Below are 15,355 nucleotides of genomic sequence, written 5' to 3' on the forward strand. Positions count from 1 at the left end.
GAGTTTTTCGACGGTGCTAAATCTGAATCTGGATGATGCAACCCTTGCATCGTTAAGGGTTTCTTAGATATTCAAGATGGCCGCCAAAATGGCCGCCAAAACCAGAAATTCCCATGTATTTCCTTCTAAATGGTGAGAAATTGAAAACTTTTGATGGGTGCACCCTAGTTCAGAGGTGCTGGATCAGAACCTTGATAAAACTCTTGTATCCTTGGTTTTCCTTGGTTTTGAGATAATAAAGATGGCCACCAAAATGACCGCCAAAAATGGAAACTCACATGTATACCCCCTTTTTCCTTATAAATGGTGTAAATTGAAAACAATTGATGGTTTTACCCTATTTTGAGTTTGCTGAATTTGAAGCTGCAGGATACAACTCTTGCATCCTTAATAGTTTTGAGATGATAAAGATGGCCGCCAAAATGGCCCCAAATGGCCGTCAAAAACGAAAATTCCCATGTAGGCCCCCTATTCTATATTTCCCTTTAAGTGGTGTAAAATTGAAAACAGTTGGTGGTTTTGCCCTATTTTGAGGGTGCTCAATCCGAACCTGGTTGATGGAACTCTTGTGGGTTTTTTTTTTTTTTTGGGGGGGGGGGGGTGAGAATTCCAAGATGACCACCAAAATGACTGTCAATATTGAAATTTTTGAGACCCTATTCAGCACCCTCAACATTTTGTTGTTGCAATTTTGCATTCTTAGGGTTTTGTGATGTCCAAGATGATCACCAAAATAATTTGCAAAATTGTTTTTTTTTTCTAAATTGATGGTCTTACAACATTTCAAGGGTGCTCAAGGTTTTGGGATATTTACAAATGTCCTATATTAACGGAAATTCCATAATATTTTCTTATGAATTGTGAAATATTGTGCTATAACGTGAAGCAAGGTATTAAATCCAAGGTGAAAAGCAATAATCCGTATTCTTGAATTCAACTCGGTTGAGCAAATTTGTCAAATCAGCCACAATTAATGGCACCCAAAACGACTGTCACAATGGTATTGTAATATACTGAGATATTCTGATATGTCTCAAACGGAACTTTAACACGTAATGGAAAAAAAATGATATTGACATCATACTGAAACGTACAAACACAAAGATACGACTGAAAATGTCTTTATGCACAATTGTTATAAAGTAATGTCTGTGGTAGCCAATAAGGGCTTCACAGACTGATGTGAAGTTAATCCTTTTTGGCTATAAGAGTAACTATGAAATTATGGCCTGCTGGTATTTGGTGTTGAAATTTGTCTTGTATTCTTATGAGTCTCGCCGTGTACTCTTATGAAACTTGTGGCATATTCTGATTATTTCACTAGAAATGGTTGAATCCATGACCACTGTAGTAAATATCAATATAAGGGTAATTTCAAAAGCACTCTGCGTGATTATGATATTCGCAAGTACTGGACTATCAACTATTACCTTACATGTTGTCGTTTGTTGTTTTTATACCCCCGCCAAACGAAGTTTGAAGGGGGTATATAGGAATCAGCGGACGGTCGGGCTGTCGGTCGGGCAGTCGGGCGGTCGGTCCGTTGCAAATCTTGCGTCGCGAACTACTTCCTCAGTTTTCAACCGATTCCCATAAAACTTGGCACAGATGTGTGCCTTGGGTTGTAGATGTGCAAGACGTATTTTTTGACAGTACCCAAAAGTATGTTGCCATGGTAACGGCATATTATGGGCAAAAATGGGTACAAATCTTGCGTCGCGAACTCCTCCCACAGTTTTTGATCAATTTTTATGAAATTAGGTACAGATGTTCATCTGAATATGTTAATGTGCAAGACACATATTTCCGCAGTGGCAAAAAATGCGTTGCCATGGTAACGGCATGTTATTGGTAAAATATAGGGCAAAATGCTTCATGGCAAAACTGCTTCATCAGTGTTCTTCCAATTCTCATGGAATTCATATTGAATGTTTGTCTTAGGATATAGGTCAGCATGACACATTTCTTGACAGTGACAAAAAGTATGTTGCCATGGTAACAGCTCACATATTATGAGCCAAAATGATGGAAAATTTTGTGTTGCAAACTACTTCCTCAGTTTTTGCCCAATTTCCATGAAACTTGGTACAGATGTGTGCCTTTGGTTGTAGATGTGCAAGACGCATTTTTCGACAGTACCCGAAAGTACGTTGCCATGGTAACGGCATATTAATGGCAGAAGATCAAGGAAAGATCTTGCGGATTTAACTACTTCCTCAGTTTTTTGACCAAAGCTTATGAAATGTTGTTTTGACCAAAGCTTATGAAATGTTGTTTGGCGGGGGTATAACCAGTCGCTGTAGCGACATTTCTAGTTTTTTTCTTTTTTTACGGCGCATTCCCTGTGATTTTTCCATCCCCTCATGTGTATATATATCGTCGCTTGGGCAACAAGACCCTGTATCTGAAATTTTGGTGAAAATGACTGTTTTGAATAAACAATCACATAATCATTTAATGATGTTCTGTCCAAACCTTAGCTGTCTTACCCAAAAAAATGAAGCTACCATGGCATGTCAAAGGAAAGGCCTGTTCTCTCATTTGTTACAGTGCTTTGGCTGCCATGTTTGTTTGCTTTTTGTTTTTATTTTTCTCCCCTGAACATGTGACATTTTGTAGATACGAGGTTTGACGCCCCATTATATATAAATATATATACATATATATATATATATATATATATATATATATATGTCCCTCGGATAGGACATAAAATGGCGGTCCCGTGTATGAGAGTGTAACAACTCATGCACATAAAAGATCCCGCTTCATTCATTCATCGCAAAGAGCAGGGTGTTTAACCCGACAAAGTGGTCCCACCTCACATCCAACTGGACCTTTTGGAAGACCAGCTTAATATAGCTGAATATGGGCTATCCAGCCGTCTTACCAGATGGAAATGAACAAACAAATATATATATAGTATTACATCATATTGAAGAAAATTTTGAAGCATAACTATAAAAATGTCCAACTCGTGTCTTCAACAATGTCATGAAGACCACCAATATAAACCAATTAACCAATGTGAGTGTTCATGGATTAAGACAGGTAATGTTGGGAATCTCGGTAAACTTCTCTACATCACTATCACAATGTGATCAAGATGAGCATGTCTTGTCCACTGATTGTTAGTGTTCAAAACATATCCATGATATGGAGATGAAACAGTGTAATCTTGCAAATATTCAACCACATCTGTAGTCTTGCAGGATTCATTGCTGGCAAAGCTGTATCATACCAACTCCAAGATATCCCGTAGAGCTGCTTTCACTGTACAGCAAGTTCAAACTGGGATAAAAGAACTACGATATACATTCGTTTATCAGCAGAGTATAGTTGGGTTTAGATTTTGCCATTGACGAAAACCTGAAAGAGGATAAAATCATCAATTATTATCAATTTCTTACCATTCTGGGGAGCATTTTTGCAGCTATCTTGAATATCTCCAAACTCTCAATGATGCAAGGGTTGCATCATCCAGAGTCGCATTCAGCACAGTGATCAAAATAGGGAGAAATCATTAATGAAATTGTTCTCAATTTCGAACCATTGACGAAAACTTGAAATAGGGTACAACCATCAATTATTATCAATTTCTTACCATTCTTGGGAGCATTTTGGCGGCTATCTTTATTATCTCCAAACTCTCATTGATGCAAGGGTTGCATCGTCAAGATTCGCTTTCAGCACAGTGATCAAAATAGGGAGAAATCATCAATGAAATTGTTCTCAATTTCGAACCATTAAGATTGAAATACACTGTACGTGAAAATTTCTGGTTTTGACGGCCATTTTGAAATCAGAATAGGATAGAACCATCAATTGTTCTCAATTTTGAACCATTGAGAATGAAATAAGTGGGGATTTCCAGTTTTGGCGGCCATTTTGGTGGCCATCTTGAATATCTCAAAATCCTCAAGGATGCAAGAGTTACGCCATTCAGATTTGGATTCAGCACCCTCAAAATAGGGTAAAACCATCAATTGTTTTCAATTTCTCACCATTTAGAAGGAAATACATGGGAATTTCCGGTTTGGGCGGCCATTTTGGCGGCCATCTTGAATATCTCAAAACCCTCAAGGATGCAAGAGTTGCATCATCAAGATTCGGATTCAGCACCCTTGAAATAGGATAGAATAATCAAATGCTTTCAATAACTCACCATTTAGAAGGAATACATGGGAATTTCCTCTTTTGGCGGCCATTTTGGCGGCCATCTTGAATATCTCAAAACTCTCAAGGATGCAAGAGTTGCATCATCCAGATTCGGATTCAGCACCCTTGAAATAGGGTAGAATAATCAATTACTTTCAATTACTCACCATTTAGAAGGAATACATGGGAATTTCCTGTTTTGGCGGCCATTTTGGCGGCCATCTTGAATATCTCAAAATCCTCAAGGATGCAAGAGTTGCACCATCCAGATTTGGATTCAGCACCCTCGAAATAGGGGGAAACCATCAATTGTTTTCAATTTCTCACCAGTTGGAAGGAAATACATGGGAATTTCTGGTTTGGGCGGCCATTTTGGCGGCCATCTTGAATATCTCAAAACCCTCAAGGATGCAGGGGTTGCATCGTCCAGATTCACATTCAGCACAATGATCGAAGTAGGGAGAAATCATCAATGAAATTGTTCTCAATTTCGAACCATTGATGAAAACTTGAAATAGGGTACAACCATCAATTATTATCAATTTCTTACCATTCTTGGGAGCATTTTGGTGGCTATCTTGAATATCTCCAAACTCTCATTGATGCAAGGGTTCGTCCAGATTCGCATTCACCACAGTGATCAAAATAGGGAGAAATCATCAATGAAATTGTTCTCAATTTCGAACCATTAAGATTGAAATACACTGTACGTGGAAATTTCTAGTATTGGCGGCCATTTTAAAATCAGAATAGGATAGAACCATCAATTGTTCTCAATTTTGAACCATTGAGAATGAAATATGTGGGGATTTCTAGTTTTGGCGGCCATCTTAAATATCTCAAAATCGTCAAGGATGCAAGAGTTGCGCCATCCAGATTTGGCTTCAGCACCCTCAAAATAGGGTAAAACCATCAATTGTTTTCAATTTCTCACCATTTAGAAGGAAATACATGGGAATTTCCGGTTTGGGCAGCCATTTTGGCAGCCATCTTGAATATCTCAAAACCCTCAAGGATGCAAGAGTTGCATCATCAAGATACGGATTCAGCACCCTTGAGATAGGATAGAATAATCAAATGCTTTCAATAACTCACCATTTAGAAGGAATACATGGGAATTTCCTTTTTTGGCGGCCATTTTGGCGGCCATCTTGAATATCTCAAAACCCTCAAGGATGCAAGAGTTGCATCATCCAGATTCGGATTCAGCTCCCTTGAAATAGGGTAGAATAATCAATTGCTTTCAATTATTCACCATTTAGAAGGAATACATGGGAATTTCCTGTTTTGGCGACCATTTTGGCGGCCATCTTGAGTATCTCAAAATTCTTGAGGATGCAAGAGTTGCACCATCCAGATTTGGATTCAGCACCCTCAAAATAGGGGGAAACCATCAATTGTTTTCTATTTCTCACCATTTGGAAGGAAATACATGGGAATTTCTGGTTTGGGTGGACATTTTGGTGGCCATCTTGAATATCTCAAAACCCTCAAGGATGCAAGAGTTGCATCATCCAGATTCGAATTCAGCACCCCCGAAATAGGGTAAAACCATCAAAAAATGTTGGGTAGACAGTAAAACAAGGTTAGGCCCAAAAAGTGGTTTTGGCACCAAGACTACTCTGAATTGTTGCTCTTGTCTCACGGCTTGAACTTAAAAACACTGGCAATACCTTTTTTATGGAGTAACATTCTCACTAAGTCTCAGTCGCAGTAAACTTGTGCTTGTTTAATGTATTATAAATGTGTAAAGATGTATAAATTTATCTTTCATTCTGAAATTACATTACATTTGAGATAGGTTTGAGTCATCTTTGCTTTCCTTTTCAAAGGAGGCTTATGATATCAGTATTGTTGATGAAAATAACTAGTAAATGATTAAATATTTTCAGAGTATTCTATAATCTTATTCATTGTAAGCACTAGGTATAAAGCTACAGGCAACCAAGAAATTCAGATGCCAGTGTAATATGATACTATTCAGTCAAGTACTGCCAGCTTGCTGTTTGGGTTTGTTTGTTTTTTTTTTATTCATTGAATAATGAATTTCAGATAAACTTCAGATAATGCACTCCCTTTTTGTGATACCATTTGTTCAGACAGCTGGTGTCTGATATTAGACAACTGAAGGGCCAATCCACTGATCCAGAGACCATCCAAATAGAGGCTGAGGCATGTGCAAGGTATGGTTCATATTATGATATACAGTCTTTATTTTGTGAAACATTAAATTGGCATTTTGTGCAATTCTATTATGATGTTTGCATTTCCCTTTAAAATTGTTTTCTATTTTTTTCTGTTCTGCAGTCATACATGCTATTATGATCATGATTATTAAATGCTGTATCAGCAAATTTCATTTTTGTATAAAAGTGAGAGCAGATCTACAAATGTATGTTGGGTAGTTTCAGTCATTCACGAGTGAACATAATTTGTTAATAATTCCAGTTCCCCGTACCCTGTATCGTAATCAGTCATTCTTGTGCCTTGCCATTTCGTGAAAAATGTTGCAAGTCCCATACCTGTTAATGGACTCAACATGCACAGCCAGTCGGAACTACTGGAACTCCGCCCACAAGTACTGGTACCACGACTTAATGGATATGAACATTTTCCCAGTGAGGTTAAACCACAAGAAACGAGGAGGGATTCATAATCGCTTACAGAATTGTAAGGCAAAGCCACCACTTCCTTCAATTCTTCTGGGAAATGTGCGGTCTATATGTAATTAAATGGATGAACTGCACGCCAGTGCTCGTTACCTTCATGAATACCAAGAATCGTGTCTACTATGTTATTCAGAAACTTGGTTGTATCAAACTATCCGTGATGGAGAGGTATTATAGCCTTACTGAATTTTCATCTGGCAAGATCAAACAGAACAAAGGATTCAGAGAAATCCAGGGATGAAGGTGACTGCATGTACAATAACCCGCTGAGGACAGGCTGATTTTGCTACAACACTCATTTCCCGTAGACACTTGCGCGAGTATACTAGGGACACTTCTTCAACAGCTTAACAAACAATGGTACAATTAGACAATCAAAGAGAAATTGTGTACATTGACCATTGAGCTTATGATCGTTGAACTCTACCCTTTTTATCTTTCGAGAAAATTCAACTAATTGTTTGTGATGGTTGTTTATATTCATCCTGGGGCAGATGTAAGAGAAGCTAGTCACAGGTAGTTGCTGATAGAATTAGCCATTTCAAATCTATTTCACCTGACAGCCCAAAATTTGTTATGGGAGACTTAATAGCCAATACACTCGAGAACGTTTTGCCTGCGTATTAACAGTATGTAACGCAGGCAACTCATAACAGTGCAGTGCTATTAAATCATTGTTATGGAAATGTCCCCACGGCATGCAAGACAAAAGCTTGTCCATAGCTGGACGCATCTGATCACAATGATACCACAGACGAAACTCAAAAGCAAAAAACCCATAAAAATGGTTCTACGGTGCTGGACCGACGAAGCGGTTGATGAACTCAGAGCCTGTTATGAATTGACGGACTGGAATTTGTTCCTTGACTTCCACGACAATATAGACGAAGTAGTTGACACTATTTCTGATCACATTTGTTTTTGTGTAAAATCCATCATCTCTAAAAAGGAACAAAGAAGCCATGGGTCACTAGTTCAGTGAAGAAGCTTCTTTGGGAATAAGAGGAAAGCATCTGCAACTGGCGACTGGGGTTTAGTGAAAGAGTTATGATACAAATTTTCTGATGCATGCAGTACTGCACATTTAAATTTTGTCATCTCCACCTGAAACTGTTGTGCTGTTTCAAATTTTTTTAGGCCTGTACCATTTCTACTATTAAACTCCTTTGTGATCTTACATCAGCCAAAGGCTGAGAATGTTTTTGTTGTCTGTAGTGTTTCATTGTGAAATTATATGACATTTTGTTTGTATTTCATTCCTTTATAGAGTATTTGGAAATACACGTATGACGTCTCTAACTTTGATGGACTTTCTGAGTGCTGTGGGACAACTCAAATTTCGGGGGACATCAGGCTTATTCAGATTGCCACAAGCTAGCATCATGAAGAAGAAAAGTGGCACAGAGCTAACAGATGGGTAAGTATGCACAGTGTTGAACTTGGCCAGCCCTGTACTGTTTTGATTTTATGATCAAGTAATCACTGAGTACAAATTATGTGACCCGCTACAACAAAAGGATCCGAAAGTCAAGGGAGGTTGATTTTCTGAAAATGACATGACATTATTCCCTTACTCTTCTACTTTAATTTCATATAGCAAGACTCATAAATCTACTCAGTTGCGGAGTTATTGATGATTTTGAGAGACCATGTTGAGTGGTCTAGGAAATCAGCATTTCTAGAAACACAATTGTGATCAAGGGGAGGTAAGACAGTTTTCACCTCTTGACAATAGAAGGTCCGCTCATAGGGACCTGCACGATGTTCATTCAAGCTTAGTGCCAGCGGTCTACACATGTCCAATCAGTAACCAGGATGCCACGCACTGACCGATAAGATCACTCCCTATTTGCTAGGGGCGGAGTCTATATGCGGCACTTAACCTAAATCTTCGGAAACGTTTCTGTTCCGTTGAAAGTCGGAAAATCATGGCCCAGAAAAAACGCTAATTTCTTGCCTTTCCTTTGATCATTTAGCTCCAAAATTTCGGCAGATGATAGACAAAACATTAGACTATAACATTATGCCAACAACAGAAATTCAATAGTTTTGACCAATTTTGATGATCTGACTTCAATCTTGATTTTGTCTGCTCAGCCATCCGTGACTTTCGGATCCTTTTGTTGTGGCGGGTCACATATGTGCTCCTGAACAAGACAATCATGTCATTTTGTGTCTACTACAGTACAACCATCTGTCCACTTTCCTAATATATGCTATTCCTCACACATGCTGCACGCTGCAACCAAGCTAAATGCAATGAAAACTGTGTTCGCTCCCTTCCTCCAAGCCCCTGCATGTTGGCTCACACATCCTCCTTCTGCCCACAATGCCTTCTGAGTTTTTGAGCTTCCCGATCTCTTGGTTTTTCTTAGTTCCTTAGTCCCCCGATTAGATCTTTCCTTTTGTGTACAAGAATTAGCTTTCTTTTCTTCTTTTTTCAGGGCAGGTTATTTTTCAGGACAGGTTAACTGGTTCTAGCGGTTTTATCAGCCTTTTGATCGTCTCTTTATAGTTAGCAATCATAGTGTTTTGCCCATAAGTTTCTACATATACGATTTCTGTGTTTTGCCAGTAAGATTTTACATGAGACATTTTTTGATCATTCGATTCTTATTTGGACCTTATTTTTCTAGTTATGTTTACTAGCCTATCACAGTAATGCCCCAGTCACATATAAACACGGATGCTCAAGGATCTACACGGTGATCCGGGGAAATCCGGCGAGATCCGGGGAGATCCGGGATTTGTACACACGGTATCAACACGGCAGCCACACGGATAAGGCCGGAAGAGCGGGGCGTCTACACGGACAAACACGGCATCAACAAGGCAGCTACACGGATCAACACGGCATCTACACGGCAGCCACACGGACCACCCCGGATTGCTCTGCCAACATGGCAATCCCCGGATGACGCCAGATGTTTTTGACCTCCAAAAGTTGCCGTGTTGGCCTCCCGGCGTCAACACGGATCTCTCCCCGGATCATATCCGGGGTGGTCCGGGGTGATCCGGGATGTCTATGTGACTGGGGCATTACTCTGTTACCTATCACAATGCCTTCTGTGTTTTTGAGCATCCCGATCTCTCGGTTTTTCTTAGTTCCTTAGTCCCCCGATTAGGTCTTTCCTTTTGTGTACAGGAGTTAGCTTTCTTTTCTTCTTTGTTCAGGACAGGTTAACTTGTTCGAGCGGTTTTATCAGCCTTTTAATCGTCTCTTAGTTAGCAATCATAGTGTTTTGCCCATAAGTTTCTATGTGTACGATTTCAGTTTTTTGCCAGTAAGATTTTACATGAGACTTTTTTTGATCATTCGATTCTTATTTGGACCTTATTTTTCTAGTTATATTTACTAGCCTATCACAGTTACTAGTGCAGTATAAAGAGAGTGTCTATCCCAAATAAAGGACAAACTTATGACACCTTTTGCAGTTATGAACCATAGTCACTGTTGTGGAGAAAAAGGGATAAGGGAAATAACAAACAGTTCCATCCAGAATATGACTTCAATTTCTGGGTTATCTGGTCAGCTTTAAGCAGATATTCTACCAGTCTGTTTCCTCCACATGCTGCTGTAACAGATACTCTTTGTACTGTTCTTTCTTCCCAATGTTGACCCCCTTTCCCAGAGGGTGCCAATTTCGGAGCCAATTCTCACCTTTTAGCTACAATGGTATCAGCGGGATTTTTCTAACCCAGGAGAAACCCTTATCTTACCCCCAGCCAGTGATTACAGTTACCACTGAATGCTTCTTTTCAGGGGTGGGGCACAATGTATCAGGAGAAGACCAAGTGAGGATTGTGGGACCAGTGTAATTGCCCTCTGCCACATATCAGTTGGCTGGAATTTCAAGCCATGATAATTGCATGCAGACACTTCCAGCCACTTCTAATGGGCAAGGTAATCCTAATTCAGACTGACAATGTGATTTTTATTAGTGGCATACATAAACTGGCGAGGTGGGACACACTCCCTTGTACTGATTCCACAAGCGTTCCTCTTTTGAAATGGTGCCATGGTTATGGCATTCTCCCCACGGCAGCATATCTGCCAGGCCAGGAGAATGTAATAGCAGACTTTCTGTTGAGGAAAAAGGAGTTGCCTTGAGAATGGATTTTGCATCCAGAGGTTATGGAGCTAATACAGATCACCTTCAGTCCAGCCCAGATTGATCTGTTTGCATCAAGTCTCAATCACCAGCTCCACCAGCATGGGCGAGAGATCCAAACACATGGCAGATGGATGCACTAGGGACTCATTGGGGAGGGCTCATAGGTTTATGCCTTCCCTCCATCAATGCTCCTCCCCAGGGTGATCCGTAAGGTGAAGGAAACACTGGCATCCTCAATCCTAGTAGCCCCTTGGTGGCCAAATGTACCTTATTTTTTGAGCTGCTGGCACTGTGATAGTGCCCCCTCTGAATCTACCAACTCATCCAGACTTAACTGTACAGCCCCTATTGCTGAAGAGACACACAAATCCAGCTTGGCTACACCTGATTGTGTGGCTTTTTAGCTCACCAGAGCCGAAGGCTCAAGTGAGCTATTGCGATCGCTCTTCGTCCGGTGTCCGTCGTCTGGCGTCCGTCGTGCATAAACTTTTTACATTTTCATCTTCTTCTTGAGAACCCCATGACCGATTTTCACCAAACTTGGCAGGTAGCATCCCTAGGGGGATAGAATCTCAATTTGTACAAATGGGCACCATGGCCCACCTGGGGGGCCCCAGGGGGGCCCAAACACCTTAAAATTAAGTAATCTTTAAAAATCTTCTTCTCTAGAACCAGAAGTGATAGAGCTTAGTTAATACTATGAGTCAGTACATTGATGACTGTAGTTTCAAGTTTGTTCATGGGGGAATCAGGGGTGCCCCCCTTGGGACCCAGGGGAGGGGGATGGGGAGGGGTCCTAATGGGGCCTAAATTGTACATTTTCATCTTCACTTTGATATCCCCATGTCTGATTTTCACCAAACTTGGTAGGTAGCATCCCTAGGGGGATAGGATCTCAATTTGTTCAAATGGGCACTATGGCCCACCTGGAGGGTCCCCAGGGGGGCCCAAACCCCCTAAAATTAAGGAATCTTTAAAAATCTTCTAGAACCAGAAGTGATAGGGCTTAGATAACACTATGAGTTAGTACATTGATGACTGTAGTTTCAAGTTTGTTCGTGGGATTGGCGGAATCAGGGGTACCCCCCCCCCCCTTGGGACCCAGGAGAGGGGATGGAGAGAAGTCCTACACTACAGTTGTAATGGGGCCTGAATTGTACATGTTCATCTTCTTCTTGAAAACCTCATAATGAATTTTGACCAAACTTAGCAGGTAGCATCCCTAGGGGGATAGAATCTCAATTCCTTCAAATGGGCACTATGTCCCTCTTGGGGGCCCCTAGGGGGCCCACCTCCCCCCCCCCCCCCCACATTAAGGAATATTTAAAATCTTCTACTCTAGAACCAGAAATGATAAAGCATAGTTAATACCATGAGTCTGTACATTGATGACTTTAGTTCCAAGTTTGTTCATTGCAGATCCAGGGCTGCTTGCCCCCCCCCCCCCCCCCACCCTGGAGTTGAGGGGGGGATCCATATGCAGACCTAAGTTTCCAATGTTCTCAGGTAAGAGTGTGCAAGAATGCATGGAAGGTGAAATTGCGATACTCAGGTGAGCGCGTGTCCCCCAGGTCTCTTGTCTGTGGTCAGAAAGTAGAAATGCTTCTACCACAGAATCCTGTTACTCTCTTCTCTAACAGAGTATTTCAAGTGGTGCAAAAAAACACAATGCAAACCTTCGTACCACTCCCTTGAACATGAGGGGAGACTCCTTCATTCACCTTTTTAACTCACCTCAGCCGAAGGCTCAAGTGAGCTATTGCGATCGCTCTTCGTCCAGCATCCGTTGTCCGTCGTGCATGGTGCATAAACTTTTTACATTTTCATCTTCTTCTTGAGGACCCCATGACCGATTTTCACCAAATTTGGCAAGTAGCATCCCTATGGGGATAGGATCTCAATTTGTTCAAATGGGCACCATGTCCCTCCTGGGGGTCCCCCAGGGGGCCCAAACCCCCCAAATTAAGTAATCTTACAAAATCCTTCTCTAGAACCAGAAGTAATAAGGAAAACTTAATGCCATGAGTTTGTACTTTGATGACTTTAGTTCCAAGTTTGTTTATTGCAGATCCAGGGCTGCCCAACTCCGCCGCCCCCCTTCTTGGATTGGGGGGGGGGGGGGTGAGGGGCCTAAATTGTACATAATTTCCATCTTCTTGCTGAAAACAACATAATGGATTTTCACCAAACTTGGCAAGTAGCATTTTTAGGGGGATAGGATCTCAAAGTGTTTGAATGGGCACCATGCTTTCTTTGGGGGCCCCAGGGGGCCCAAACCTCGTAAATAAAGGAATATATATTCAATAATATTCTTCTCTAGAATCAGAAGTGATAGAGCTTTAAGTCTTTTTTTTCCAAACTGCAAAGTACAATGTACTTGGCTGGTATTTTTACCAGTGTGATGGAATATGCAAATGAACATCATGCCCCCAGCTCTCAAAGCTGCCACCGCCCCAAGTTTCGGATTTTCTACAGGTAAGAGTCTGCAAGAATGCATGGAAGGTGAACATGCGATACTCTGGTAAGCATGAGACCCCCAGGTCTCTTGTTTAATAATGAGTTAGCGATGTGGTCAATTTGTGCATATCGGTCAGCCGTAGAAGTACCACCGTAAAGTTCCGTGTATAAGACGCACCCGTGTATAAGACGCACCCCTACTTTCGGACCTAAAATTTAAAAAAAAGAAAAAAACACGAAAATTTCCATGCAAATATTGCGTGTGTCATATATATTATTTCAGCTCAAAATTTCCCTAGAATGCAGCATGTATTTGCTTTATTTTTCGTTTCCTTTTATACTTTCTTTTAACGGTATTCATCGGACATCGGCAAAATATGGAAGACGCAAAATGCGAGACTTGCTATTGTTTCGCCTTTTGATCGTGGTATATGTATCATCGTACTCCTGAGTGTACAGTACGATCTTTGCTATAGGGTGTCTCGCATATTGACGCATGTCAGACTGGAAGGTTTATTACGAAAAATAAGAAAAACATCAACAAGTGCTGCAGAGGGATCGTATGGCGAGATGTACGGTGCGTACGGTAATTACACTCACTGTTGTTTCGCCCGAAGGGATTACCAGTAACATGTGTGTCTCTTATACCATGCTTGTATGCACAGTGCGAGCCTTTTGCAAAAGGCAGCTCGCTATAATTTCAGCACACGCATACAGAGAGCAATGGACTTGCACACACAGCGCGCAACGGGCAAGCGCGCTCCGATCTGATCACTGTGTGCACGCGAGTCCATTGCGAGAGCCTCTCTGCAGCTGCTGGCTTTGCCAAAGGCTTGCTAGCTAGCTAGCTAGCTACAGTGTAGCTATGCTATCCTGGCCGGCCTCGTGAAGAGCAAACAAAAGCCATGGACGTGCATGCATGCTTCACACATCGTTCACATTACGGTGACATAGTGTCGATCCTACGCCATATTTTACATCTTTTGTCTATAGCCATATTGATACTAGTACATTGATAAGTTTTACGATATCGGTAATTTAGTAATGATACTTGTGCATCGCGTATTTCAGCTACTAGGTTGGCTGTTGGTAGCTTGGTAGACTGACACTGTCACTGATACATCGGTAGCCTGGTAGGTACAGTACATCGTGTATTTACAGCTGTTGTCTATGGCCAGATTGATACATCGTTACTACACAAGGCCGATGTACAATTGTAAGTTTATCCCGCATTTACAGCTGTTGTGTGTGTCCAGATTGAAGGATCGCTCATTTATCCGAAAGTTTCAGTGATTGCTTACCCTCCGAACGTCGATGGGCGTACATGGCTCCAAGTTGCCCTTATAAAATTGGGTGTACGTGACAGATTTTTTCCGTGATTCGACTGTACCTGTGTATAAGATGCACCCCTGATTTTCTACGTTTTCCGTGGCAAAAATAGTGCGTCTTATACATGGAACTTTACGGTAGTGCATGAAGGGTTCAATGCTTGAATTTGTACATTGAATGCCCTTGCATTGTCCAAGTTGTTCAAGGCATTTTTCTTGGTAAGCCGTAGATCTCCTGCTAGGAATCTACTCACTTCCTTGAGTCTGCCTAAAGTTCTAGAGACTTCAGCAAAGCCCCCCTTTGAGCCTTTAGCTAAAGAATCCCTCATAGATTTGGCTGTTAAAACAGTATTCCTAGTGGCTATAGCTTCAGGGCAGAGGTGTAGTACTATGCTCTTTCTACAACTACTGGTCATATACTGTGGAGGTGTTGTGGCCGAGAGGATAGGAGCACATGTCTCTGAATCACATGAGCGTGGTTTAGGTTTGTGGGTTCAAGCCCAACATTTATTGCCCCAACTAGAAATGTATTGCCCTCGTCTTCGACTCGGGCAATACAATGCTACTGAGGGTAATAGATGTCGTATCCCGCGAAAGTAGACAGTCCATATTGATTCTGTCACCCATA

The 15,355-nt window shown here is 41.2% G+C and overlaps 1 protein-coding gene across 1 annotated transcript in view; it reads left to right on the forward strand.

Moving 5' to 3' along the window:
• Positions 1-15,355, forward strand: part of LOC139712916 (uncharacterized) — a 183,747-nt gene that overhangs the window by 126,323 nt on the left and 42,069 nt on the right. The window contains exons 7-8 of the mRNA XM_071624697.1: positions 6,258-6,341; positions 8,095-8,244. Coding sequence (XP_071480798.1) covers positions 6,258-6,341; positions 8,095-8,244 — 234 coding nt within the window. The remainder of the gene's footprint in view (positions 1-6,257; positions 6,342-8,094; positions 8,245-15,355) is intronic.

This window comes from Diadema antillarum, unplaced genomic scaffold (assembly GCF_040938485.1).
Source record: "Diadema antillarum isolate AM-2024a unplaced genomic scaffold, OU_Dant_1.0 seq00001875_RagTag, whole genome shotgun sequence".
NCBI classification, from domain to species: Eukaryota; Metazoa; Echinodermata; class Echinoidea; order Diadematoida; family Diadematidae; genus Diadema; species Diadema antillarum.